The sequence below is a fragment of the Anoplolepis gracilipes genome, chromosome 1 (assembly GCF_047496725.1).
Source record: "Anoplolepis gracilipes chromosome 1, ASM4749672v1, whole genome shotgun sequence".
NCBI lineage: Eukaryota > Metazoa > Arthropoda > Insecta > Hymenoptera > Formicidae > Anoplolepis > Anoplolepis gracilipes.
In genome coordinates, this window is record NC_132970.1 from 9,666,733 (window position 1) to 9,693,937 (window position 27,205).

General features: G+C 39.3%; 2 protein-coding genes and 1 pseudogene across 2 annotated transcripts; all 3 read right to left on the bottom strand.

Moving 5' to 3' along the window:
* Positions 1–8,191: 8,191 nt before the first annotated feature.
* LOC140672852 (uncharacterized) lies at positions 8,192–10,602 on the bottom strand (annotated as a pseudogene).
* Positions 10,603–22,049: 11,447 nt separating this feature from the next.
* Positions 22,050–23,822, bottom strand: LOC140672859 (uncharacterized). The gene has a single exon (XM_072905300.1). It carries the CDS (start codon positions 23,435–23,437, stop codon positions 22,616–22,618), a length of 822 nt encoding a protein of 273 aa, XP_072761401.1. The 5' UTR covers positions 23,438–23,822; the 3' UTR covers positions 22,050–22,615.
* Positions 23,823–25,272: 1,450 nt separating this feature from the next.
* On the bottom strand, positions 25,273–26,792 carry LOC140672425 (uncharacterized). The gene has a single exon (XM_072904602.1). The coding sequence runs from the start codon at positions 26,473–26,475 to the stop codon at positions 25,273–25,275; it is 1,203 nt and encodes a 400-aa protein (XP_072760703.1). The 5' UTR covers positions 26,476–26,792.
* Positions 26,793–27,205: the final 413 nt, after the last annotated feature.

Genomic DNA, 27,205 nt, shown 5'->3' on the forward strand with positions numbered 1-27,205 from the left:
ACAAATTGTTTTTAAACTAATTTTATTTTTTATTTTTCTACAGCATTTCGTTGAAGCGTCGTGCGATTCGTATACTAAGTAGACGATACGCATTGACAACCACGGAATTCAAATTCCTTGGAATTGGTATCAACGTGGGTCCACCGAGTTACGTGGAAATTGTCATAGGAGATCAAGGAAAGGAACTGATATTATCTCTCGAAACGTAGAAGGGACTCTACGAGCAACGTTGCAATATTCACAATTTACTGCGAAAGGACTCTAAAGATACCTATAATTTTATAAGCGTTGGACCGCTAACAGTGCGAGTTCATACGATTAACGATACTAAACTTATAAGTCTCGAATCTTTAAACGTACGCATGATGATGATTGAACCGACATTACACCGTATGTTTGATCTCGATCAATGCATCGATGTAACTTTTGATTGATTGGTTAGAATCACCGAGAGAGTCGATACTAAGTTTACACAATTCTCCAATATCGCGTATAACACTGTAACGGATAATAAAGAAGTATCAAATGTAATACGCGCCAGCGACGCCTTCAATAAACATCAACTCATCGATTGCGAACTGGCAGTTTTAGTTTTTAATCACAATATGTAATAATAAAAAAAAAATATAAAAGAGAAAAATAAAGTTTTTTTTAATTTAAATCATGATATAATTTATTCGCACGCATTTCCCATCCGTGTTTCCTCCCACCCGTAAACAGTCCCAGTTCTCATACGTAGCAGTGGTGCCAGAAGTCCGACGAGAACAACGCACAACCACAAGTGAAAACAGCGTACGTGTGAGCTCGGCGCTTCGGCTAGCTTCGGGTCGTAGAAGAAGACAAATATATCGTTTTCTATCTCCTTACCAAGCCGACACGAAAGCGCCGAGCTCACACGTACGCTGTTTTCGCTTGTGGTTGTGTGTTGTTCTCGTCGGACTTCTGGCATCACTGCTACGTATGAGAACTGGGACTGTTTACGGGTGGGAGGAAACACGGATGGGAAATGCGTGCGAATAAATTATATCATGATTTAAATTAAAAAAAACTTTATTCTTCTCTTTTATATTTTTTTTTTATTATTACATATTGTGATATGTGTGCGTGCGTGCGTGCGTGCGTGCGTGCGTGCGTGCGTGCGTGCGTGCGTGCGTGCGTGCGTGCGTGCGTGCGTGCGTGCGTGCGTGCGTGCGTGCGTGCGTGCGTGCGTGCGTGCGTGCGTGCGTGCGTGCGTGCGTGCGTGCGTGCGTGCGTGCGTGCGTGCGTGCGTGCGTGCGTGCGTGCGTGCGTGCGTGCGTGCGTGCGTGCGTGCGTGCGTGCGTGCGTGCGTGCGTGCGTGCGTGCGTGCGTGCGTGCGTGCGTGCGTGCGTGCGTGCGTGCGTGCGTGCGTGCGTGCGTGCGTGCGTGCGTGCGTGCGTGCGTGCGTGCGTGCGTGCGTGCGTGCGTGCGTGCGTGCGTGCGTGCGTGCGTGCGTGCGTGCGTGCGTGCGTGCGTGCGTGCGTGCGTGCGTGCGTGCGTGCGTGCGTGCGTGCGTGCGTGCGTGCGTGCGTGCGTGCGTGCGTGCGTGCGTGCGTGCGTGCGTGCGTGCGTGCGTGCGTGCGTGCGTGCGTGCGTGCGTGCGTGCGTGCGTGCGTGCGTGCGTGCGTGCGTGCGTGCGTGCGTGCGTGCGTGCGTGCGTGCGTGCGTGCGTGCGTGCGTGCGTGCGTGCGTGCGTGCGTGCGTGCGTGCGTGCGTGCGTGCGTGCGTGCGTGCGTGCGTGCGTGCGTGCGTGCGTGCGTGCGTGCGTGCGTGCGTGCGTGCGTGCGTGCGTGCGTGCGTGCGTGCGTGCGTGCGTGCGTGCGTGCGTGCGTGCGTGCGTGCGTGCGTGCGTGCGTGTATGTGTTAGTGTGTGTGTGTGGATAAAAATAAAATAAAGTTAAAATCGGGGGAGAGAGCGAGAAGGCGCAGCATCTCTGAAACAGAAAAAGGAACATCTTTATTAGTATTTTTAAATATATTTAAAATTTGATCATATTATATAGAGATACTTACAATACGAAGGACTCCTCTCCGAATAAGCTGCGGAGGTCAAATATGTCCACCTGTATGTGAGGGTGTGCAGCATCTACTTTCCGGGCACGGGAGCCATCACGCTATAAATCCTCCCATTCTTCGGCTTCCTTGCGATTGACCCGCATCCAGCGCACATTCTCCATGTGCGCGATGTTAATATATCCCGGGATGTGCTGGTTGGAACTATATTCATAATGCTGTAAAAGATAAAATCGTATACATATAAATATATTATAAATATATTATAAAAGATAAAGCGTATAAAATAATAAAAAATTACTTACATCATCGAATAAAACGTCCAGTAACGTTCGGAACAGAGCGCGAGCCACATTCTTCGCCTGACAAAGTGAACGGCGAGGATATCGCCTATCAATCCATTCGGGAAATATCATGCGACGGTATCCCGACTCAAAAAGCGCATGAATGCTACTACTTGCGACATTTTTAGCTTTAGAAAATGAACTTCACTTCACTGGATCACAGACAAACACTTTATGCCAGCTCCAGCGAGAGCTAGGTAACGTCTCGGTAAAAAAGAGTAGGGAATGAGCATGGCATAAGAGCTAGTACAAATGCCTACTCTTCACAACTAATAAAAAAAAAAATAAAAGCTAACGTGAATTTTATGGAGTCCCTGGCTATAAATCAATCATACGTTTTTGCACTTTTAAAAACGGCCCGACCTGTTCGTCGCAGCGTCAACCAAAAATTTCTATTCTAAACTTTATACCAGCTCCAGCGAAGGAACCGTGAAAGAGAGAGAGAGAGCCAACACCTAAAAGTTAGATAGTGCGAGACGAAGGAGAGCGAGAGAGTAAGCGCTAGGAAAGAAAGAGAGCGCTACATTAAGGCGAAGATGATGCGAGAACGCAAACAGAGAATTTTTTATATTAAATATTAACTTATTAACTTATTATATCTAATTATATCTAATATATGGAGGAAGAAGAATGGGATTGATGAAGAAGGCGCAAATAAGCAATATATTTATCATAAATATAATTTTTATTCAAGAAGATGTGTGTGTTTATTTACAAAAATCTATGTGTGTGTGTGAATTTAAAAATAAAAAAAAATATAAAAAAAATATATAAAAAACTGCATGACGATGGTTGAGCGGTACGGCACGACGGCGACTGCTACTGCGAGGCGTTGGAGGGGATGACCGGGCGGTGGTGGTGGCGTCCAGATAGGGCTCTTGCATAACAGAAAAAAAATTTATTAATATTTTCATAATTTGAAAAAGAATACTTACACATAACAGAAAAAAAATTTATTAATATTTTCATAATTTGAAAAAGAATACTTACACATCAAGGATTACTTATAATTACTGATCGGAATCAGTATCAGAATCTGGATCATTATCGATGACATGTTGTAGATATGTTATCGATATGTTGATGGATTTCTTGCAACTGCTCAGGCCATGCTTGCCGATTTCCGCCTGATAAACGGCAATTCTCGCAAGGCTTTCCCCTTAGTCTATCATTTTCATTAGTCCATATATAAGTTTGTAGATTGGAGATCACGGTTGAAGAATTTTTTATACCAAGTTCGCGATTTCGTTGAAATTGCACCACCGCATTCAATAGTTTTTTGCTCACCATTTTTCACAACACTTAGTCCTAGCAAATGTCTACAAAAAGTTTATTCCTGCGCACAAAAACGGCACACATTACATGTTATTATTTGGCACAGTGAATGTCCACAGTTATTGCACGAGTTCCAAATGTGATGAATATATTGTCCAGTTTCATGTTTGTACACAATTTTACCATGTGTATATAAGTCTTGAACTTCAATAAAACACCCAGAACAAAATTTATCACTATTTTCTTCATTGTCGTCGTACTTTTTCACTTCATAATAAAATATGATATTGCACATTTGCTGTCGTTCGGTTATATTTCGTAAGTCTTCACGCACTAACGGCACTACTTGCTCATTTAAATAGTCTTCGGGGTCACTCTCATAATCGGAGTCAATCACTATTTCCACTTCTTCATCGTTCATATCTTCATCATTCATATCTTCATTACTGTCATCGATGATAATCACATCTTTATTGTCTTCATTGTCTTCAATGACAATCACATCTTCTGTTTCTATATTCATTTTTGCACTAAATAGAACGACACTCGACGACTGTTGAATACGTTTTAACACGGAGACAGATTTTCAAATTCGAGTAACCGAATGTTGGCGCTGATGCGTTACATTCTTTCCTTAAAATTATAGAAGATGTTTCGCTCCAGTTTTATGGGAGATTTTCCGCGGGGGCAAAGCTGCCGAACGTCGGCGCTTAAAATCCTAGCGGGGGCAAAGCTGCCGAACGTCGGCGCTTAAAATCCTAATGATAAAATGGCCATAAAATGATCATAAAATTAGAAAAAAACAGTTTTATGACTTCTAAAATGCCCCCGACTATAAAATCAATCACAAAGATAAACATCTGCTTTCGAACGTATGTAAGATCTTTCATCCCCCCCTCACTCCTTCCCATAACACCAGACCCCTCGTGCCTCCCAGATACCCCCGCCCCCACACCCCCCTTGAGCCCCATGGGTTAGAATCCCCCCTATATCACTACTCTAAAGATTATCTTAAGACGATCTTAAATATAAGATTGGACTATAAATACCGGCCACAAGGTGTCTGATCGCTCCCGTAAATTTACTCGTGCATAGCTTGATTAAATCAAATTAAAGATGTAAATTCTTTAATATTTAAAAAATTTTTTTTTATTTTATTACAAAAGATTAATAAGTAATCGCGTGCGATTCATAAATTTATTAAATATCTCAAAATTTTGTTTTTTTTTAATGTTTAAGAAGACTTACGTGTTTAATTTGACTTTATGGCCGGTATTTATAGTCCGATCTTATATTTAAGATATTCTTAAGTTTATCTTTAGATACTGTACGAACCATTTTATTACCCATAAAGTATCTGTTGAGGTAATGGAATTCTGAGAGAGGATTGACTGAGACATTTGAGAATCACTGTAAATAGTTTTATTATTAATGCGAAGATAATACAAAATAAACTTTTCACGCACAGCCGGACTGAACAAACTGGACGGACGGAGAAGAACTGACCAACTCACGAGCATTGCCGGAAAAACCCGATCAGTAGTCTACGAATAGCGCGCACGAGTCGGTGCTCGGCGACACTCGACTCGTGTTCGGTCGCACTCGACATGGCGGGGCGATTCAAACTTCTCTAACACTACTGTCGTTTGAACGTCTCGCGTTTATTGAGGCCACATTTATTAATTCGCACAGCTTTCGGAAGTGATCTCTTGGCAAAGCTTTCGTGAGAATATCGGCACGTTGTAGTTCGGTGGGAATATACTCTACTCTTAAGTCTTTGTCAACAATTTTCTCTCTAATGTAATGATACCGTATATCAATGTGTTTAGTTCGCTTATGGAACTCTGGATTTTTGACAAGACGAATTGCACTTTGATTGTCTACATATAATACCGTAGCTTCCTTACATGAATACCCGACATCTTTAAATAATTTTCTAGGCCAGATTAGTTCTTTTGCAGTCGCTGCTGCCGCAACAGACTCGGTTGTGCTCAATGTGACTAATTTTTGTCTTTGTGATGACCACATGATAGGATTATTTGCGAAACAGAATATATATCCTGTGGATCTACGAGTTTCTATATCGCTCGCATAATCAGCGTCGGAGAAACCGGTTAATTCTGATTCGCTACTGCCGCTTCGATATTCTATACCATAGTTGATCGTTCCTTTAAGATAAGCAAGGATTCGCTGCACTGCTCGCCAGTCCTCGTAACTGTGGTTATTTAAAAATTTACTGACAGTATTGACTGCGAATGCTATATCTGGTCGCGATACTGTGGCTAGAAAAACAAGAGACCCGACAACCTCGCGATACGGCACGTTGCTTGACTTTTCATCGTCTTTTTCCACCGGATATAGAAGTGTGTGTGGATCCGCCGGCACACTGACTACTTTCGCGTTACTCATTTGATATTTATTCAATATTGTCTCTATGTACGAGTTTTGGTATATGATTAATGATTTCTTAGCTCTATCGCGATCTATTTGGAGTCCAACAAAAATACTTGAGTCACCTAACTTAATTTTGAAATTTTCAATTAGTCCTCGCTATTAAATCAAGGGTTTCTTTGGACTTTGCGGCGACTAGTCCATCATCCACAAATAGCGCTAGATACACTGGTTCGCCATTTACCTGTCCAACAAAGATACACGGATCGGCTATGCCGGTTTTGAATTTAAAACGACACAGAAAATGCTAAAATTTACTATTCCAGCACCTCGGTGCCTGTTTTAAACCGTACAGGGATTTTTTAAGTTTACACACGACGCTGTCAACTGCTTTTTCCGACGTTGAGCCCTTGTGGTATCTCCATGAATATGTTTTCATCCAATTCACCGTAGAGGAACGCTATCTGAACGTCGAATTGTAGCAACTCGAGATCCTTTTCAGCTACAATCGCTAGAAATACTCGCAGCGAATCGTATCTCACGACTGGTGCGAACGTCTCTGTGTAGTCTATTCCTTTCTGCTGCATGAATCCTCTCGCACAGAGTCTTGTTTTGTATTGATTTGTCCTTTTTTCTGGGTTGCTCTTTACTTTAAATACCCACTTCGAGTCAATGGTCCTTAGTCCTGGCACGATTGACCACGTGTGATTGATCTCATGCGCACGCAGCTCATCTTCGATGGCTAACGTCCACTGTGCTGCGTCTTTGCCGGACATTGCTTCCTCAAACGTATTGGGCAAGACATATTCGGCCGCGTCTGCCTCGTATCTCTCTGGTTTCTTGATTTTGTTGCGATTTCGCAGAATCCGCGGTGTGTTTGGAGGCGTGGCATGTCGTGGATTTGCGATGGCAAATCTTGTTCATCTTGATCCTCGTTTTTAGTGTCTTGATATTGATCTTCAATATCTTGTAGAGATTCCTCGCAGTCATCTCCTGCTGGTGGTGAAAAACTGATTGTATCTTTATAAAATTCCTTCATGTTGACCGATTGTTTTTCAACTTGCTCATTGAAGGTCACATCTCTCGTTACACTGACCTTCTTCGTTGTTGGGTCATATACACGATAGTTTTCAGAGTCACCTTGGTACCCAACCAAAATCATTTTCCGCGCTCGAAGGTCAAACTTCTTGGTGAACTGTTTTGGAACGTGAGTATAGGCTTCTGTTCCGAAGATTCTTAAATGCTCAATGTTCTTCTTTCCGGTCCATAGTTCATACGGTGTTGATTCACCGGATGGTGACACTGTACGGTTTAGCACATAAACAGCAGTGTTCACCGCCTCGGCCCACAGATTTAGGGGAAGATCTCTTGCATGGAGCATTGTGCGCACGCTTTCAACTATCGTTCTGTTGTCCCGTTCGACTTTTCCATTCTGTTGAGGAGTGTACGACGCCGTGTTTTCCTTTTTGATTCCATGAGCAGCAAGATATTCGTTCATCAGCCGGTTGCAAAACTCACGATCGTTGTCTGATCTTAAGACTTTCAGGGTTCGCCCGAATTTATTCGCGATCAGCTTCTCGAATTCTTTGAATTTTTCAAACACGTCTTGTTTGTGTTGTATGAAATACACGTGTCTGAAACCTGTTGCATCGTCCTTGAAAGTCAGGAAATACTTGGCACTCCCAAGTGAATTGACGGACATCGGTCCACACACGTCTCTGTGTATTTTTTCACCTGGCTTCGTGATTGTTTTCGTGGAGCATTTTTCAAATAGTAGTTTATGCGCTTTCCCAAGATAGCACATCTCACAGACAGTCATTTGCGTCGGACATTGATACACCGGTGACAAGCCCTTTTCTCACTAACAAGGAAACTATCGGAAGTGTCCCTCACCGATTTTAATGAGCTTTGGATATGTTGTAGAACATAAAAAAATATTAGACCCATATATTTTTTAACAGCGTATCTCAACGTTTAGAGGTTGAAACAATCCCTCGAAGAATAACGAATTTTTTGTTTTTTAGCGAATATCTTTGAAATTATAGGACATATGAAAAAATGTTTTATACGAAAGTTTTATGGCATTTTGTACTCTTTACAATAATATAATTGTATTTTTCAAAAATGTCAAATTTTTTTATTTACCCCACCCCCATCCCTTATTTTGCAAAATTTAAAAAATTTTTAAAGAACAAAAATTAAAGAGTATCGAAAGTCAAATTCATCCATGTATAATAATATGTGGGTTCCACGAATCAATTTTGAGAAAACAAGATGATAACTTCATGCTATAGGCGCTGCGCTATAAGTTGTATGGCGTTATTTCTTTAGTTGCGACACATTCAATAAAAGCCTCTTGTGTATATAATTATGTTGTGCATATATTGGAACATAAAAATAGATTAATCTTAATAACATAATACGCAACATATTAAAAAATAAATTAAAGAATAAAAGAAATAGTAATATTATATTTCACATTTGCATATATAATTGTAAATATAAATTTATATAATTATTAAATATAAATTAATATATAATTTAATTTAATGAGTTTATTGATTAAAAAATACTATAAAATAAAAATAAAAGAAGGAGTAGAAAAAAAAGTTAAAATATCAAAAAAAAGAAGAAAGAAAGGAAGAAGAAAAAGAGGTTGAAATTGTTACAAACGTAATTTCATATGAATAAGAATTTTTTATTAGGCAGAACTAAAAGAATACCAACATTTGTTGCATGGGTAAGGAGAACTGTCAAAAACCTTAACAGTATTCATCAATAATTTAAAAACACATCTTTTTTAAAAAAATTACAGAATTTGTTCATAAATATATATGTCTTACATTTATAGCACATATTCATTACAAAGATGATGTTCATAGAAAAAATATGTTAGGCAAAGCGATTTTTTACACCAAGAACAAGTTATTATTGCTGTTTCGCCACAAATATCGCATTTTACTTTAGAATTTTTTTAAAACAAAATTCTACTGGTGTTTCAAACTCTGTTGGTCTATTCTGTATGTATCCACTTTGAATCCACGCATATTTAAATAAATTTTGAAATCTGGGCGACGAAAACTGATAATCTGTTAATGATTGTAATTTTAAGATATTATTTCTTGCATGAAGATCCAAAACAAGATCTAACAACATAACGGTATCAGAAAAGTGTTTAATAAAATTCTTCCACAACCAAAATCCATATTCGTCTAATGGCTGTATTTTTCCCGTTGTACCGGCAGGAACAGTTAAGAAAACAATATCTGTTGCAGAATTTGGTTTGGTTTCTAAAATTATGTTAGGACAATGTCCACTCCATGAATCTAATAATAATACCGATTATGGCCCGACATTCGGAAAAAATACTTCCTTTAACCAAGTTTTTACATGATTCGATGTTAATTTGCCTGATATTGAAGCCAGAACAAAGATATTAGGTTCCTTGAATAATGTTTCCTGTATTCTTGGACCAAACGTTCCTGTAATTTCTTTTAAAACTATAAAAAGAGGTGATAATAATCTGCCATCAGCCGAAATAGTCGGTTGAATTGTATAGCTATGCGTGGTTGATGATACAGACTGTACTACAAATTCTACCTTTTTTATACCTTTTTCAGCTAAAGTACGACCAGAATAAAATTCTAACTGAAATCCACTTTGATCCGAATTATAAATATTTTCCATCCACTCCATATCGATTAATATAATATTTTACATTTGTAATAAATGTATCGCATTTATCTTCCAAGTCTGTTTTTAATAGCACAGATTTTTTTGTTACAAATTTTGTTATTTTCCGAGACACAATATTATGTACCTTTTTGAATCTGTTTACCCATGTTTCGGAGGCTTTGAATCCTGGCGCATTTTCTTTTTCTTGTGCTTGAAAAGCCCATCGAGCGATGTCAATATCATGAATGAACATTTTTCTTTCGAGTGCTTTATTAAAATGATTTAATGTGTATTCAGAAATTTTTTTAATTTTTCCTACTATTACCTTGAATGATTTGGTTTTCCTATCGTCATAGTTGTCGTATCAATGTAACTTTTTTAAATTTTTGTTTAACTCCTTCAAGTAATCTTGGTCTTGTTTTATCACTCCTCCAGTATTCCATAGCTTGCCTTTTATAGTCATTCGATATTGTTGTTTCAACAGAACTACAAATAACTTCTTCTGGAAGATAGATTTTCTCTTCATTTTTATCTCTAAAAAATCAATTTCTTCCGCTTCTGGAATCTCATATTCATCGTAAAAATCTAATGTTTTTTTCACTTCTAGGTGAAGTTGTTCTTCATCTTTTATTTCTAACAGCATACGTTCACTTTTTTCTTTCACTTCTCTTTCCTGTAGAGTGATCAGAGTTTGTTGATAAATCAAATCAGTAAAAGTTGCAGAAAGTAAAAGTATTACGTTGTATGGATTAAACTGCAGCATTCTGAAATATTAAAATTTAAATATATATCTCGAACTTTTATTATATATGGAAAAGAATAAATTTTACAATTAATAAAATTGTTTTTTTATGATAGTAATGTCATCTCTTACTTTCTCTTGACAAAAATATAATAAAGCAAAATAAATCAAGCCATTAAAACAAAATAATAATTTTGTATTTTGTGTATGTTGTGATGATAGAAAAAAACTACAGTATAAGATATTGAAATAGAAATTCTAAAATTTGAGGTAACCAGAAAATAATTTTATAAACAAAAAATAATTTTATTGTTGGTATAGATGCTTACAAAAAATTTATTGAACCATCAATTATAACATTTCATTGACAAAAAAATGATTTTTTTATAAATACGGAACAAGAGAATAATATGAAAAATGACAAAAAAAAATGAATAACGATAGCAGAATTAAATATTTGTTTTTTATTATTAATGTAATAAATTTTTGAAGACTAAAGTATTGATTTATTTTTTAATATATATATATGTGTGTGTGTGTGTGCGTGCGTGCGTGCGTGCGCGCGTGCGTGCGTGCGTAATTGGCAAATTAATTCTTGTCCCATTTCATTTCGGTTTTCCGTACATTACGATGTTGCATTATAGGTATATGGATAATAATGATTTAACAAATTTTTATAATTTCAATAATCTCAAAGCAATGAATGACAAGAATAAGACAAAAAAGTAATATAACTCAACAATAAATACTTACATGTTCACGAAAGCACAATATTCAATACACTTCTTTACATTGCTAACTACGAACTGAAAAGACAGCTTTCTGTTATTAGATATTTATATCTAAATTTAAATGATTATATAAATATATATATATATATGTATATATATGTGCATATTTTGCACAACAACACGAACGAATAAATTTAGCATGTAAAAATTATATATTCATATAATCAATCTATTTTTCTTTGCACTATCTTTAACACACTGAATGAGTTGACTTCCGCAAATGTCATCTCGGATGGTATGACTTTGTAGTTTTATTGCTTAAAAAACAGTATATACACGCTTATGCCTGCAGAGGTAAAATAATCTCTATTTTTATTTTATGCATCACAACACTATTTTAATTCTTGCAATATGTAAACATACTTACATATGTTATTTTTGTTATATATACATTAATGGAATAAAGACTAAAGACTCTCCAATTAAAGATTAAAAATAAAATAAAAGGGTTTTAGGAGCCGAATGGTATAGGTGCGCAAAAAAAAGAAAACAAAAATTTCAAATTAAGAAATTTTTATTATACAAACGTTTCGGTCTTTATTTAGACCTTAGAAAAATAGATTAGTTATATGAATATATTATTTTTACCTGATTTTATTCGTTTGTGTCGTGTGCAAAATATGCAAATATATATATATACACACATCTATGCTTTATTTTGTATAATGTTGCGTATTATGTCATTAAGATTAATCTATTTTTATGTTCCAATATATGCACAACATAAATATATGCACAAGAGGCAGTTATTGAATGTGTTGCAACTAAAAAAATAACGCAACATAACTTATAGCGCAGCGCCTATAGCACGAAGTTATCATCTTGTTTTCTCAAAATTCATTCGTGGAACTCACATATTATTATACATGGATGAATTTGACTTTCGATACTCTTTAATTTTTGTTCTTAAAAAATTTTTTAAATTTTGCAAAATAAGGGGTGGGGCGGGGTAAATAAAAAAATTTGACATTTTTGAAAAATACAATTATACTATTGTAAAGAGTACAAAATACCATAAAACTTTCGTATAAAACATTTTTTCATATGAGTAGATATAATAAGAGAGTTCTAATCCAGGGATCTGAGGGGGGGTGAGGTAAGCGGGGGGACGAGGCGATGTACCTCGCCCCCCCGCACTGACGGGAGGGGGGAGTCCCCCTCAATCGCGGGGGAAGGGGCAAATGTCCCCCTAGACTGAGGGGGAAGGGGGAGGTACCAAATGCCCCACCCCCCCAGATTAAGGGGGGAGGGTGGTACCAAACATCCCCTGATTTAGAGGGGGAGGGGGGGGCGCATACATATGGTTCCGCACGTGGAGGGAGTGTCCTCTCCGACTGACTGCGGAGGTCTGACGGTGAGAGAGAGGAATGTCAACTGTTATAGATAAAATAATCACCCCACTCTGTTTATTCATAATGTATATTTGCAATAAATAATTACGTTCGCAACGCGGTAGAGGGAGACGGTGCGATAGACGTCCGCAACGCGGTAGAGGGAGACGGTGCGATAGACGTCCGCAACGTGGTAGAGGGAGACGGTGCGATAGACGTTCGCAACGCGGTAGAGGGAGACGGTGCGATAGACGTTCACAACGCGGTAGAGGGAGAAGGTGCGATAGACGTTCGCAACGTGGTAGAGGGAGAAGGTGCTATAGGCGTTCGCAACGCGGTAGAGGGAGAAGGTGCTATAGGCGTTCGCAACGCGGTAGAGGGAGACGGTGCGATAGACGTCCGCAACGTGGTAGAGGGAGACGGTGCGATAGACGTTCGCAACGCGGTAGAGGGAGACGGTGCGATAGACGTTCGCAACGCGGTAGAGGGAGACGGTGCGATAGACGTCCGCAACGTGGTAGAGGGAGACGGTGCGATAGACGTTCGCAACGTGGTAGAGGGAGACGGTGCGATAGACGTTCGCAACGTGGTAGAGGGAGACGGTGCGATAGACGTTCGCAACGTGGTAGAGGGAGACGGTGCGATAGACGTTCGCAACGCAGTAGAGGGAGACGATGCGATAGACGTTCGCAATGCGGTAGAGGGAGAAGGTGCTATAGGCGTTCGCAACGCGGTAGAGGGAGACGGTGCTATAGGCGTTCGCAACGCGGTAGAGGGAGATTTGTAATATCGCAAAACGTAATGAGGAGGGGAGTATTTGTGACGTAATTTTACAAGCGCCAATGTAAGGCTGCTAGAAATTATTAAAAATCGCGTCCCCACGTGCTTTCTCGAGCGCCGTGTGTGGCCACCGTATGATGAAATCTAATCAAATGTATACGACGATTGAAATATTCGGTTACAAATGTATAAGACAAAGCGTGAGATAAAATTTTTGGCTAAATGATAACATAAACAGACCATTGACGGTACGGATGTTTGCGCTAAAGAATAACGTACCGCATAGTGGGTGGGCATTATCATGTATATTTGACTATAAATGTAAATAATAAATATAATCAGGCGTTCTATAGTACGATGTGGTGTATGTGTAGGACAAGGAGTGTATGATGATGATGATAAGAAAAGGAGAGCACGATGGTAGAAAAAGGAGATATGGGTGCGAGAGAAAAGAATAGCGTGCATGGTGAGAGAAAGAATAGAGAGAAAGGAGAGCGCGCATGGTGAGAAAAGGACAGCGCTATAGACGTAGGACAAGGAGAGTATGATGTGTAAGGAAAGGAGAGAGCATGATGGTAAGGAAAGAAGGTGACAAGTAAAAGAAATATATAAATGTATAAAAATTCCAAATTTATTTAAAATTAAAAAAATTTAATTACAGAATATAGAAAATAATACTTGAACTATAGTTTTTTAATGTAAATATGGGTTGATTGAACCTTCATGATGATGATTCGACCACCAATTGAATATTTTAAATACATTTTGTAAAGCGCAATTTCGTACATGTCTATCGCAACGCAGAGTAGCATCTAATTTATCTAAAGCAGGAACGTCGTCATAGTCGTTATCCAATGTCTCGATAATAAGACCGATTCTCGCATCGTCTTCCAGTAAATTTGCCAACCATTCTCGTTTTTCATGTCCTTTGACATACACTCGAGAAGATGTATCTTTCAACGTCACAGCCTCAGTGATTAAACGTTTAGCCATGTAGTATGGAACGTTTCCATCTTCCCATTGCAGATTGTGATGTTTTCCAACCAACCATGCAATCTGAGATCTCTCAGACCTCGTGAGCAAACGGAATGGTGTAAGACTCGTAAAAATATAATGAGAGAGTACAGATCCCTTCGTCAAAATCGCAACTTCTTTCACGATAAATTTTTTATCGATAATAAATCCTTGAAGATCCACAAACGTTGGCACAACCATAATGAAGAGATATTAGCGAGAACTACGACGACGAACGACTGACGTTAATCATCGAGTATCGCAAGTTTTTATGTTATATGATCCGGTATGCGATTCTCCAATTTCGTTTACAGAAGAATCGAACGTTGGTTGGTTGGCTGATAAGACGAGCGTTCCTGCCAGTGTTGATTCATGTAATTTTACGTACTACGTTCGTTAGAGGATTGTATTCGACAACGCGATCATGCAAAATGAGACAATAAGCGGTAGTGTTTGCCGGCACATTTTCTTTACAATCAAATTCTATTCTTACGTCTACGGTAGCATTTTTCACCGATTCGTTTTGTCGAGAACAATCGATGATTACAAACGGACCGTAAAGTAGAAACAGTGAGACGGTGAGGCTCGGTTCGAGATACTCATATCCGTAATAGTTTTTGCAGAAACGCGCGTACGTGTCGTATAGAATCGACCATCTGTTTTTATCGAAATCCAGATTCATATCGTCGTACGGATAACATTCCGAGTTCAGATAAAGTTTCACGTTTGTTAATTTGCAGTCGTCGAATTTACTCATATCCTCGAGCATAACATTCTTCCGACCTGTCTGCAGAGCAAAGATAACGTATCGTGGTTTCTCCAGCTGAGTCGCGGTCTTAATGGCCCACGAATGCTTGGTTGTACGCTGCAACAGCGAAAACTCGTACAGATCCCACGAGCGAAAACCCATGCTGAGGTAGCGTCCGCTTTCCAGAGCGCGCAGCATAGACAACTTCTTAATTTCACTCAACAGCACATGTGGCATTCGCCATTGTATCTTGAATATGTTGATCACAGGCTCCACCGCCGAAGCTCCAACCAGACAATTGTTGTCATTGCGCGATCGTATTAAGATCAACTCGTGACGAGCGTTAATTACTATGCGTCTGTAATCCTCGCAAAATCCCAATAACATGTAGAGCGGTACGCAAAAATTAAAATGTCCATTTACAGTAGTTGGATCACTCCAGCCAGCATTTCTCATAATCACGCTTTTATCGGATGATATTGTTACATAGTTTTTGAGCATACTCGTTATTCCCACGTTTCTGTTGCGATCAATCTCCACGCCATTGAGTTCGTATCGAATCTCGTCAAACATGAATGCTACGCAATTATTTTGCAGTACCACATTAGATCCGTCAGTTGGATTGTTTATCTTCAATTCTCCCTCGATGTATAAGAAACTCTCGTACGGTAATGTATACAGATCCTGTTGTTGTATGGGTATTCTTATCTCGTCACTGTGTCCGAACGTTGTGTTGGCGAATGGGTTGTATGCGTGAGTCTCAATCTTGACGATGCGATCGTCAAAGATCGGTTCGTCCGCGATGTTGAGAATGTCAGTCATCGTTCAAATGTTTCGCACCGCGAATCCCAAAGATTGTAAAAACGCAACGTTTGATGCGTTCAATTTCTTTTTCTTAGCGCAAGATGATTGCGTATTAGCAAATCTCGATGTTGTTGTTGTTGTTGTTGTTGTTGTCGTCACGGGTGTCGTAAAAATTGTGTTGTCTCTCACGTCTTTCGATCCGTTCAGCACGAGCATCACACGCTAATTTTGTCGCCGTCGTACATGCACTCTAATGGTGATCTCTTCTCCTCGAAAATCGAGTAATCGTCCTTCCTGATCGACAACGCGTAACGTTAAATCCGTAATGCTCCGTACGATGATCGGTAGGTAAATGATGTGCGCCGGTGTTTCCGATATCTTATATCCTGGTGGTACCCTCGGTGAAAATTCATGTATCGTATGAACGAGTTTACCGTTGTTGTACGCACCCGCGGTGACATTACATTCGACGCGGATAATGTTCACGTTGATAATGTTAATCGGCACGTCCGACTCGTACCATTTTCGCGGCTGCAGTATACGGTTCGAGAATCCTAGCAGCGATCCAATGTTGTTAGGCTTGCTAAAATTTATTCTGTAGGCGCATTTGATCTCGCTCCGCATCGTATTGTAATTAGCGCGGAGCACTATCGGCCATTCTCCAGCCTCGAAGTCATCGTCGTCAGTTTGTTTTTTATCACCATCACGAACTGCGTGTTGCGAACGTTTTCGTGAAATTGTTTTTTTCAAAAATTCATGTATCGCTTGCAGCTCGTACGATCCCTCGGGAATCGTAATTTCCGCATCGTCTTTGCCAAAGTAAAATTTATTATTCGAGGAATTCACGTTCGATATCGTGTGATAACTCTCAAAATCCGCTAGACCGAGTTCGTATTCACCATCGCTTAAATGTACGGTGGGCGAGTAATTTGCCGCGAGAACGCTGCTCTTCCCAGTCAGCGTGAATGTCATAGACATGTTGACCAAACTGTTTAACGAATACTAAATTAAATAGCGGAATGTATGTCTTTAAATTCGCGTGCATCGACCGCTCGGAAAAACTGCGAGCACAATAGAGCGTATGACAAGGAGAGTACGACGTAGTGTAAGAAGGAAGGCGCTATAGACGTAGGACAAGGAGAGCATAATGGTGGGAAAAGGGCAGCGCTATAGACGTAGCATAAGGAGAGTATGATGTGTAAGGAAAGGAGAGAGAGAGAGAGAGAGAGCAAAGGAGAAGGCTGTAGTAAAAGAAATATAAACGTAACTTATTAAGATATTAAAAGTATTCTTGACACATTTCCAATAAACTATACATTTTCGATTAAAAAATATATCAATGTAACATATTATTATTATTATTATTATTATTATATAATATACAGGAAGAAGGATAGGATTTTATAAAGAAGATACATAGCGATATATATGTTTAATATATAATTTTTATTTAAATTCACATGCATCGACCGTTCGGAGAAACTGCAAGCACAATTGTCCGCAGATGCTTTGATTATAAGTTTGATAGGATGTATGATAATAATCTATTTTTGACACATTTAAATATCGTATCAATTCATTCGGCGGGCGAAGATTGCCAAAACTGTCAAAATATATAGCGCGATTCCCTCTCTTTGCATACGCTACCCAGTGAGTACCCCAGTCTTTAGCGTTATCCAAATTTATGATACCGCTCTCGTTTCGATATACACCACCGATCGGTAATGAGTCACGCATAAAAACGCCTCTAAAATACGGAATGCGCATACGTTTTGCTAGTTGCAGCAGTTGTACGTTGGTAGTTGCACCCTCTGGCATTTTTAGTATCTCTTTGATGTTTTTTTTTTTTCTTCTTCTTTCTCATTGAGATTCCTCGTCCGTATTTGTATGGCGCGAGATACAATCCGCGACCTTCCATGGCGCGATTGTGACGTAGCATCTCTTGAAACTGACGTTGCGTAGATTTTCCGTCGTTTACCATCTTCGCTACACCAGCCGCTCCACCAATCAGAGATCCGAGAGCACCCAACACTGGTAGAATCGGTAATACGCCTCCGCGTTTCGCTACCGGAAGTATTCGTTTTTTCGTAATCTTCTTCGTAATCTTTTTCTTTGTCGACGACTTTTTCATCCCCATACCCATTTTCGTCTTTGCTTTCATGACCGTCCAAACGGCCGTAGCGGCTGCTCTTTCGCCAAAATTCGAATCTTTCGCGGTAATACGTTCTCGCGCCCTCGCAGCTAGTATACTATCCGCTACGTGTCGTTCGCCGAGGTTGTTGCTTCGCGAGTAAGCTAAATCGTGTTCGCGACACGCGACGTCCAATGGGTTGATGCCTCGATCGCCTCTAACCAATCGTTCTTGTAAACGAGTTCCCGGTCCGCAAAACTGATATCCAGGAATATGTAATTCGATTGGGAGTGCGTTTATCGCGCGATTCAACAGACCACAGCCTCTTACGGTTTTCGCTGACATTCGTAACAATCTTTTATCATCGGCGCTGGACCGTCAATGTGCGTTCGTTGCCACGGTCGATTGTAATGTTCGAAACAGCGACGATAGGTCTGAACCTCCGAATCAGCCTTTATATATTCCGGAAGTTTGTCCCACAGACGTTCCACGTAACGACCAAACTGTTTCAATAAAATAATCTTCGGTATATATTGCAACTGTTCTGAGGTAAGGTTGAGAATATCACAGTCATCCGACAGTGAAAGAAACATGTTTGACACTGAGCGGTTTCGATTTGATGCGCATCTATAAATAGGCTCTCCTCACCCTCCTCCTCCTCATAAAGTATCGTTAAGTCTGATTAGACAAGTCATGCGATTCGTGCTACAACCAACGGTAATTAAAGTAACAAATTTTGACAATAGACTAATGCCTGAAAAAGAAATACACAAACATGGAAAAATGTTACCGAATACAATACGCGGTCTCATTTGCGGCCCTTCGAATTGCGGTAAAACTAACTTGTTGATAAGCTTGATAGAAAGTCCAAACGGCATACGCTTTGAAAATTTATACATATATTCAAAATCTCTTCAACAACCAAAATATCAATATTTGGAAAATTTACTATCATCGATAGATGAAATTGGTTACTTTACGTTCTCTAATAACAGCGATGTCATTTCATCGAGAGAGGCGCTTCCGAATTCGGTTTTTATCTTCGATGACGTGGCATGCGACAAGCAAGATACGATAAGAGAGTACTTCTCAATGGGTCGACACTCAAGCGTCGATTGTTTCTATCTCTGTCAAACGTATGCCAAGATACCCAAGCATCTTATACGCGACAATGCTAATCTGTTGATTTTATTTAAACAAGACGGTACAAACTTGCGACATGTGTACAACGATCATGTAAATACTGATATGTCGTACGATGATTTTTGCGCGTTATGCCAAAAATGTTGGCAGCACAAGTATGGATTTCTAGTAATTGACAAAGACAGTTCAATGAACAATGGACGTTACAGAAGAGGTTTTAATGAATTTGCGGTACCGTAAAATGATCAGTTGCTATCGAAACATTGACAGAGCAACGTCTACATAAAAAAAAAACATGAGTGATCGTGAAAAGATTGCGCGAAAAATTGTACAGACGAGCGAGTCAATTCGCAAAAAATATCGCGCGTTAAAAACTGGTAAAATTGAGGAAGATGTAGCGTTGGAGAAACAGTTTAAACCGATTAGCGAGCCTCTAAAACAGCTTGTTCAAAATACCATCGATGTAGAATCCGACGTATCGAAAATCGAGCCGTTCGATATACTCGAAAAAGACCATGTGGAAAAGAAAATTATTAAAGTTAAAAAACGACCAAGAATCTCATTGAATGATTTGAGCTCAAAGCAAAAACGATTAAACGTCTCATTAAATGATTTGCCGATAACTTCTACACCTAATCAAAGACGAACGATACCGGACACATCTACTCAGATAGAAATTGCGCAACCGCGTCAATTATCGTACGAGCAACCACCCGTCGACGAAATTTTTGAAACCACACCCGATTCGTTGGTTACGACGGTACAACGTGAATTGCAAACGTCCGCAGGTGTAAACATATTTCGAGAGCATTTAGATCCACTCGGACAAAAATATATATTAACTGTTATGAATCAAGATAAAGATAAAGCTATGGATTATGTGTACGGCATTAAGTTTTCTAACGATGGAATAATGCTCGGTGATAAACATTTTGACGTAGACAAAAATGATAATATAATTATCAATGAAGTAAAATATACGGGAACGCCTGGTCTCTATGAATTAATTTTCAAAAAAATCCCCGACGATGAAATATACACCGAAGATGATTTGCTTAAATATAAAAGTATATTATTAGCGACGAATGCGCATAAACGTGGGAACAAAGCACATAATCCAGTATTAGGGACTAAAGGATATAAGTATAAAAATGTAATTGCTCCGTTATTGTCTAGCAGAAAAGCTGGAAAGGGTATACTACCGCGCGCTATGACTCTAAACGACAATAAGGTCGACTACGTGCATTGGAACGATCCAAACGAGTTGGTAGATCGTCTGCGATTACTGGATGCTTCGCGTCGAGCCGGTAACAATGCTCACGACAATGAAATCATGTCGATTATCGAAGAATTTCGCGAAGATGGTCTTATTATAAATTGAATGATGTATCGACAAAACTAATCAGTCGATCAGCGTCGCGTGACACTTTACGAAGCGTCGGAAAAAAAAATGCCTATCAACAAGTTTGGCTTATTCGATTCAAGAAATGATGCAACCGGTACAAACGGCTCTTGGGATAGATTGGTAAAAAGTTATGTGCACGAAAACGCTCTGTGTCGCGTCGTTACAGACTTCGATGCGAGGTCGCGTAAGATTCGTCGTGTAGCGCAACCTGAGGCTGACACCGATGCCGTCAACAAATTGTACGTGCAGTCCTGCGTTAAAAGATTAATGAATCGACAGAAAGAATCAGACGAGAAGCTTACTTCGCTTGAGAAGGACGTGCGAGCATTACAGATTGCGCTAAACAATCTTCAACGCGCGGCTAACGCTAACTCAGAGACGGCTATCAACCCGAATGAGCATCAGTGAACGGGTTAGGAGCGGCTATCGAACGGCTATCGAACAGCTACGAAGGATTATTGAACGGCTGCGAACAATTATCGAACCGCTACGAAGAATTACCGAACTGCTATCTAACTACAATGAGTGGCAGTGATAGTGCACGACCTAGCAGCAGCAGCAGCAGCAGCAACAACAACAACAACAACAACAACAACAACAACAGCCTCGAACGAGGCTATCAACATCTCAAGCAGGGCTGTGAACGAGGCTACGAACACGTTCTTCACGGCTACACTCAAGGTTACAAACAACTCAAGAACTCCTACGATCGTTCGAAAGACGTCTGTGAACGAGGCTACGAACGGGTCAAAAGCGGCTACGAACGAGTCAAAAACGACTGTGAAAAAGGCTGCGAACGGGTCAAGAACGATTTTCGAATGGGTGAAGGACGGCGGTGAACAACGCAAGAACGGATTAAGAACGGATCAGAAAACGTGAAAAAATAAAAAAACATAGAAAAAACGGAACTTAAAGAACGGCTCTTAAAGGACGATAAACGAAAAATGAGTGATAAAAAAGCAAACAACAAACAACCATTGAGAAAAACTGGCAAAGCAAAGAATCAACATAGTTTGGAGAGACGGCAGTTGGTAAACGAGCTGCACGCGCCAGCGAGAAAAAATTTTCCCCGAAGACACGTCATAGTGCGGGGATACGATGATCTGTGGCAAGCCGACATCGTCGAGATGCGTCCGTATGCTCGAATCAACAAGGGATACAATTACATACTCACTGTTATCGATGTGTTGAGCAAGTATGCGTGGGTTGTACCGCTCAAGAGTAAAGGTGGAAACGAGACGGCCGATGCGATTGCAGAGATAATTCGAGACGATGCGAGATGCCCGAAAAATTTTCAAACCGATCAAGGAAAAGAATTTTACAATGCAAATGTACAAAACCTCATGAAGAAACACGATATTAATCATTATTCGACATATTCCGTCATGAAAGCCTCGATCGTAGAACGCTTCAATCGTACTTTGAAGAATAAAATGTGGAAAATGTTTACGCTCAATGGAAACTACAAGTGGATCGATGAACTATCGAGACTCGTTGAAGAGTACAACACGCAAAAACATCGCACTATCGGTATGAGACCTGTCGATGTTACTCCAGCCGTCGCGGAGAAACTTTTACATACGGTGTACAGCAACGTAAAGATTGCGGCGCTGGCGAAATTTAAAATAGGCGATTCGGTGCGCGTGAGTAAATTCAAGACTTTATTCGAAAAAGGCTACACACCAAATTGGACCACCGAAGTGTTTGAAATTGTTAAGATACAGAAAACTAATCCCGTGACATATATATTAAAAGATTCGCGCGGAAATCCCGTCGCCGGTGGATTTTACGAATACGAACTACAACGCGTTGCTAATCCCGATATATATCTTGTGGAAAAGATATTGAAGAAGAGAGGGGATGAAGTTTTTGTGAAATGGTTGGGATTCGATAGTTCACAGAATTCTTGGATACATAAAAATAATGTATTGTAAAAATATAACAAATATTATATAAAGTTTACATATATAAATATATATAATATTCAAATATATACACTTTTTTTCTTTTTTACATCGGTATTCTGTAATGCCCCCATGGTAGCGTATCGATACTTTTAGGTATTATATACCGTTTATCATCGTGTGGACTTAGAGCAATTTTTTTCTGCCGCATGGTATATACTTTATGCATTTTTGATCTTATACTCGATTGCTGTCGCGTCATTTCAATTCCTTCGTTCAAACACTGCATGTAATCGTCAAATGTTATCGTTTTCGCGACGACGCTATTCTTGACACCTTTTACCTTTTTCGTATCCTTTTTACCATCTATTTTTAGCGCATACATTTTTGCTCTAAGCCCGACAAATTCTGTCATTATCATACCGTTGTTTTCATCCTTCATCAGACCCGGTACCTTTTTATTCACGAGCGGTATACCGTACGCATTGTCTATCGCATAGTCGCTCGTGTCGAACTTGCCGATGTCGCGCTTCATATTCTCGTACACGTCTTCGCACTCAATGTGATATATGAGACTATCCGTGTCGGTGTACATGACTTTACATTTTTCTTTATACATTGGAATCATGTAATCGTGATGAAATTCGTACAAACACATCTTGGATACATCAAGTATACACATACCTACATAGATTGGTTTGTAAAACTTCACCTCGAGTCTACGCAATTCCACAGCGATTAAATTTTCCGAAAAAACGCTCCTGCTATGAAAATTTGGTTTCGCGATCATTGCCTCTGCGCCGTACCTATCGTCCCATTTTGTTATAAGTTTTACATCTACGCGATTGCGCACATTTTCCATCGTTTTGCCGAAAACTGCATTATTCATTAATTTGTATAAATTCTTTTCAAAATCATTTTTCGCCATTGTTCTAAATTGCGTGTTTAATTCAATATATGTACGTAACCATGGAGATTGCGCGAATTGTAATATGCGATGAATTTTTGTAACCGTGTCGCGTACATTGCTGCAGATTGCGGTAGTGTATTACGTATCGTTTCTTATCGTATAAGGTCGCGAGCAACTTGTTCTCTCTCTTGTCGGGTGGTTTGTCACGCGTCGGACAAAACGGTAAGTCAGTATGCGCGTCGTGAAGATGTTGCGGGTACTCGAGATCGACTTCGAGGATATAGCCTGTAGGCGAATCGGACGCGATCGATGATAGATCAAAATTGTATATATTGTCGACCCATTGAAAACTAGCATAAGGCAAAGGTTGACACATTGCCCATCCGTATAAATTATTTACATCGAAATACATTAGATACGATGACGGTTTCAATGGCTCGTATGACTGCATGTACTTGTTATTAGCATGCGCGTATCTGTTGGAACATTGACTCAAACCACCGCGTATACCTCGTTCTATAAACATTACCATATCGATGTCAGTGAGCAATTCAAACTTAATATTTGTATGCTTCAACATGGCATCCCACGTGTATCCGGGCAGAGTATAATAATGCGCAGGGTCGAGCCCGTAACTCTTGATACAATTGTCACGAAAATTTTCAAAAACATCGCCTAATAACAAGACATCGATTTTTAAATATAGATCGCTATATTCGCCTAGCGTTCTAATGGAGAATCGGTTTCAAACAGTCTCGGCGTGCGCGTAATCGCTCTCGGATACTGTGTCATCGGTCAAGGAACTGTAAAATAATTCGCGCGGAGATAAACATGTATCGTGCAATTTATCTACACAATCGATATATTCATACGGAAAGACACCTTTTCGCGTTAACAGATCAAAGTCTTCTACCCGCAAATTTTGATATTCAGATTGTAAAATTTTTAATTTATCTTTACTGAGAAAAGATGCTAATTTGTTGAGACTTGTTGTGAGAAATTTAAAAGAATCGATGAAACGTAATTTAATGTGATTTCGCGAATTGTCTTCCGTAAGTTTAACATCTTTCGTAAATGAAACGTATTTTTCTTTAGTTATCGGAAGTAGATCGATTCTTCCTTCGAACGCTGTAGCTATTTCCTCGATTATAAAATGTGAATCGTAACCGGATAAATTGTGGAAAATAATTGGAATATAAAAGGATTCCTTATAATTTAGATTGCAATTTGAATGCGCGGGACCTCTGTACCGCCCAGTGAGGTGGCAATGATCGTGTACGCGCGTATCGTCTTCCACGAATGATTTCTCACATATGTGACATTGAGTAGCGCTGTTAAACTTTTCCAATTCTTCACGCGTCAAATTTATCATGGAAAGATTTGTAGATAAAATTGTTTTCACGCTCGTTGCTAAATTTTTTAATTCTTCAGCAAACCATGCGACGCAATTGGCTTCACGACGAGAATGATACGCGGACAACGAATTATCGTACGAGCAATGTACATAATAAGCGATACTAAACACTTGATGATGCTGGTATACATTTTTTTCTGCTTCTTCTTCTTTGTACGTCTTTCTCAAAACACATTCCCGGTCGGCATACACGACGAAAGGAACCTGCTCCTTCCTGTTATAGTTGTTAAAAGCGAGCCACTTATCTTTATCGCTCGGTAATCGAATAGTGCAATCATTCATCTTCCCGCAGTCTACAGTATGTGACTGTAGTTTCTCATTCGAATAAAAATAATGTAGACATCTATAAAAAAGAAATAATAATTATATATATATATATATATATATATATATATATATATATATATATTTTAACATTTATAAAAAATAGAAATAATAATTATATATTTATTTTGAAAAAAATCAATAATATTAAATATACATACCGATCACAGATATATTTTTGTCCATTGTGTTTATTGAGTTGCGAACTCACGAGTCGCGATAAATTCTTGATCCACGCGAAATGTCCGATATCTTGCGCATCTTGAATGTAGAGCAAATTGGCGTGCTTGTCCCTCTTTTGCTTTGAAAGACGAATAGGAACAATATTTTCGTTTTCGATGGTATACACATTGATTGAAATATTGTTGTTAATTTCAAACTTTTTAATTTGATTAAGAGTCACTGGAAACTCAATGTCTCGAAGATTTAGCACATCCGTGTAACGCGGGTACGATAATTCTCGTTCAACCCTTCTTTCAACGGGATACATAGCAGCAGTCACTGCCCATGCGAAACATGCATTGTCTTTGGATCGCACGTTAACTATCGCTCGCTTCATCATTATCTTTCGCGGTAATATAATATGACATCCCGCACGCATAGGATTATATTTATTTATATTTACAGTCAAATTAAGTATACGCGATAATGCCCACCCACTATCACGTTCTTGAAATTCTTCGAGAGATGCTAAAGTGGGCTCGATAACACGTTGCTCGTACCATTCGCGTAAATCAGATGTACGAAATAGTTCACAGTTTTTTGTACTTACACTTTTATCGTTGTGCTTTTCACCCGCCACAAACTCACCGTTAAACATAGTATTCACTTTCACACTGCAGTGTGTTTCGATAGCGTCTCGCACATGTTCGAGCACGATATCACTCGCGTCTTCGAGAAACTGGCGAGGTTCGATATAATTGCTATTGATTATCGCACCAGTCGATATACGGTTCTCGAACGCTGTATCAATTTCTCGCCAAAATAGTGCAGCTTGATGCGCGCTGTGTCCGGCACCCGCGTGTACGAAACGTTTGCGCAACGCATTTTTCAGTCCTTCGAGTCGCGCGATCTTTGCGATCAACAATTGTCGATATCCGATCGATATTCGCGGTCGTTTAATTCGACTCTGCTCTTCCAACGACTTGATATAATCATCGCATCGCACCTCCCACGCAAAGTACTCCTCCACCGAATTTATCAAGGTGGATTGATGCGTTAAAACCTGCTCCATTTTTTTTACATATAAGGTACACTCGTGCAAGCTTCGACAATAATGGCGAGATGTGACTCTCCGTTCTGATTTATATCTAATCATTATATTCTTTTCACGTTGCGAAAACGTTATTCTTTCGTATAAACATTCGTCATTTCTATAATATCACGTCTCTTTATCTCACGCATATTTCGTGGTAATGTAATATAATATGACATCCTCTACGCATAGGATTATATTTATTATTTATAATCAAATTAAATATACATGATAATGCCCACCCACTATGCGACACGTTATTCTTTATCGCAAACATTCGTACTGTCGGTGCGTTATTCTTTAGCGCAAACATCCGTACCGTCGACGGTCTGTTTATGTTATCATTTAGCCAAAAATTTTATCTCACGTTTTGTCTTATACATTTGTAACCGAATATTTCAATCGTCGTATACATTTGATTAGATTTCATCATACGGTGGCCACACACGGCGCTCGAGAAAGCACGTGGTGACGCGATTTTTAATAATTTCTAGCAGCCTTACATTGGCGCTTGCAAAATTACGTCACAAATACTCCCCTCCTCATGACGTTTTGCGATATTACAAATTGATCGCAGTACTTTCAATAGTTTAGTATCGCATCAGTTGTCCGTGCATAAGGTTGTGCTAAAAAAAATGTGCTCCACAAAAGAAACCAGCAAGATGAATTTTTACATTCCGATTGAGAACGGTGAAATTCAATCAAAGAACATGTAAGTTTCAATTATTTTCTAAATATTATTTTTTTAATATATATTTTAATATTTTATATAGCGCTTCATCTCGTCGTGCGG

Excerpts from the sequence above, each read along its gene's own strand:
- LOC140672425 (XM_072904602.1), bottom strand. The coding sequence starts at position 26,475 with ATGATTAGATATAAATCAGAACGGAGAGTCACATCTCGCCATTATTGT.
- LOC140672859 (XM_072905300.1), bottom strand. The coding sequence starts at position 23,437 with ATGGCGAAAAATGATTTTGAAAAGAATTTATACAAATTAATGAATAAT.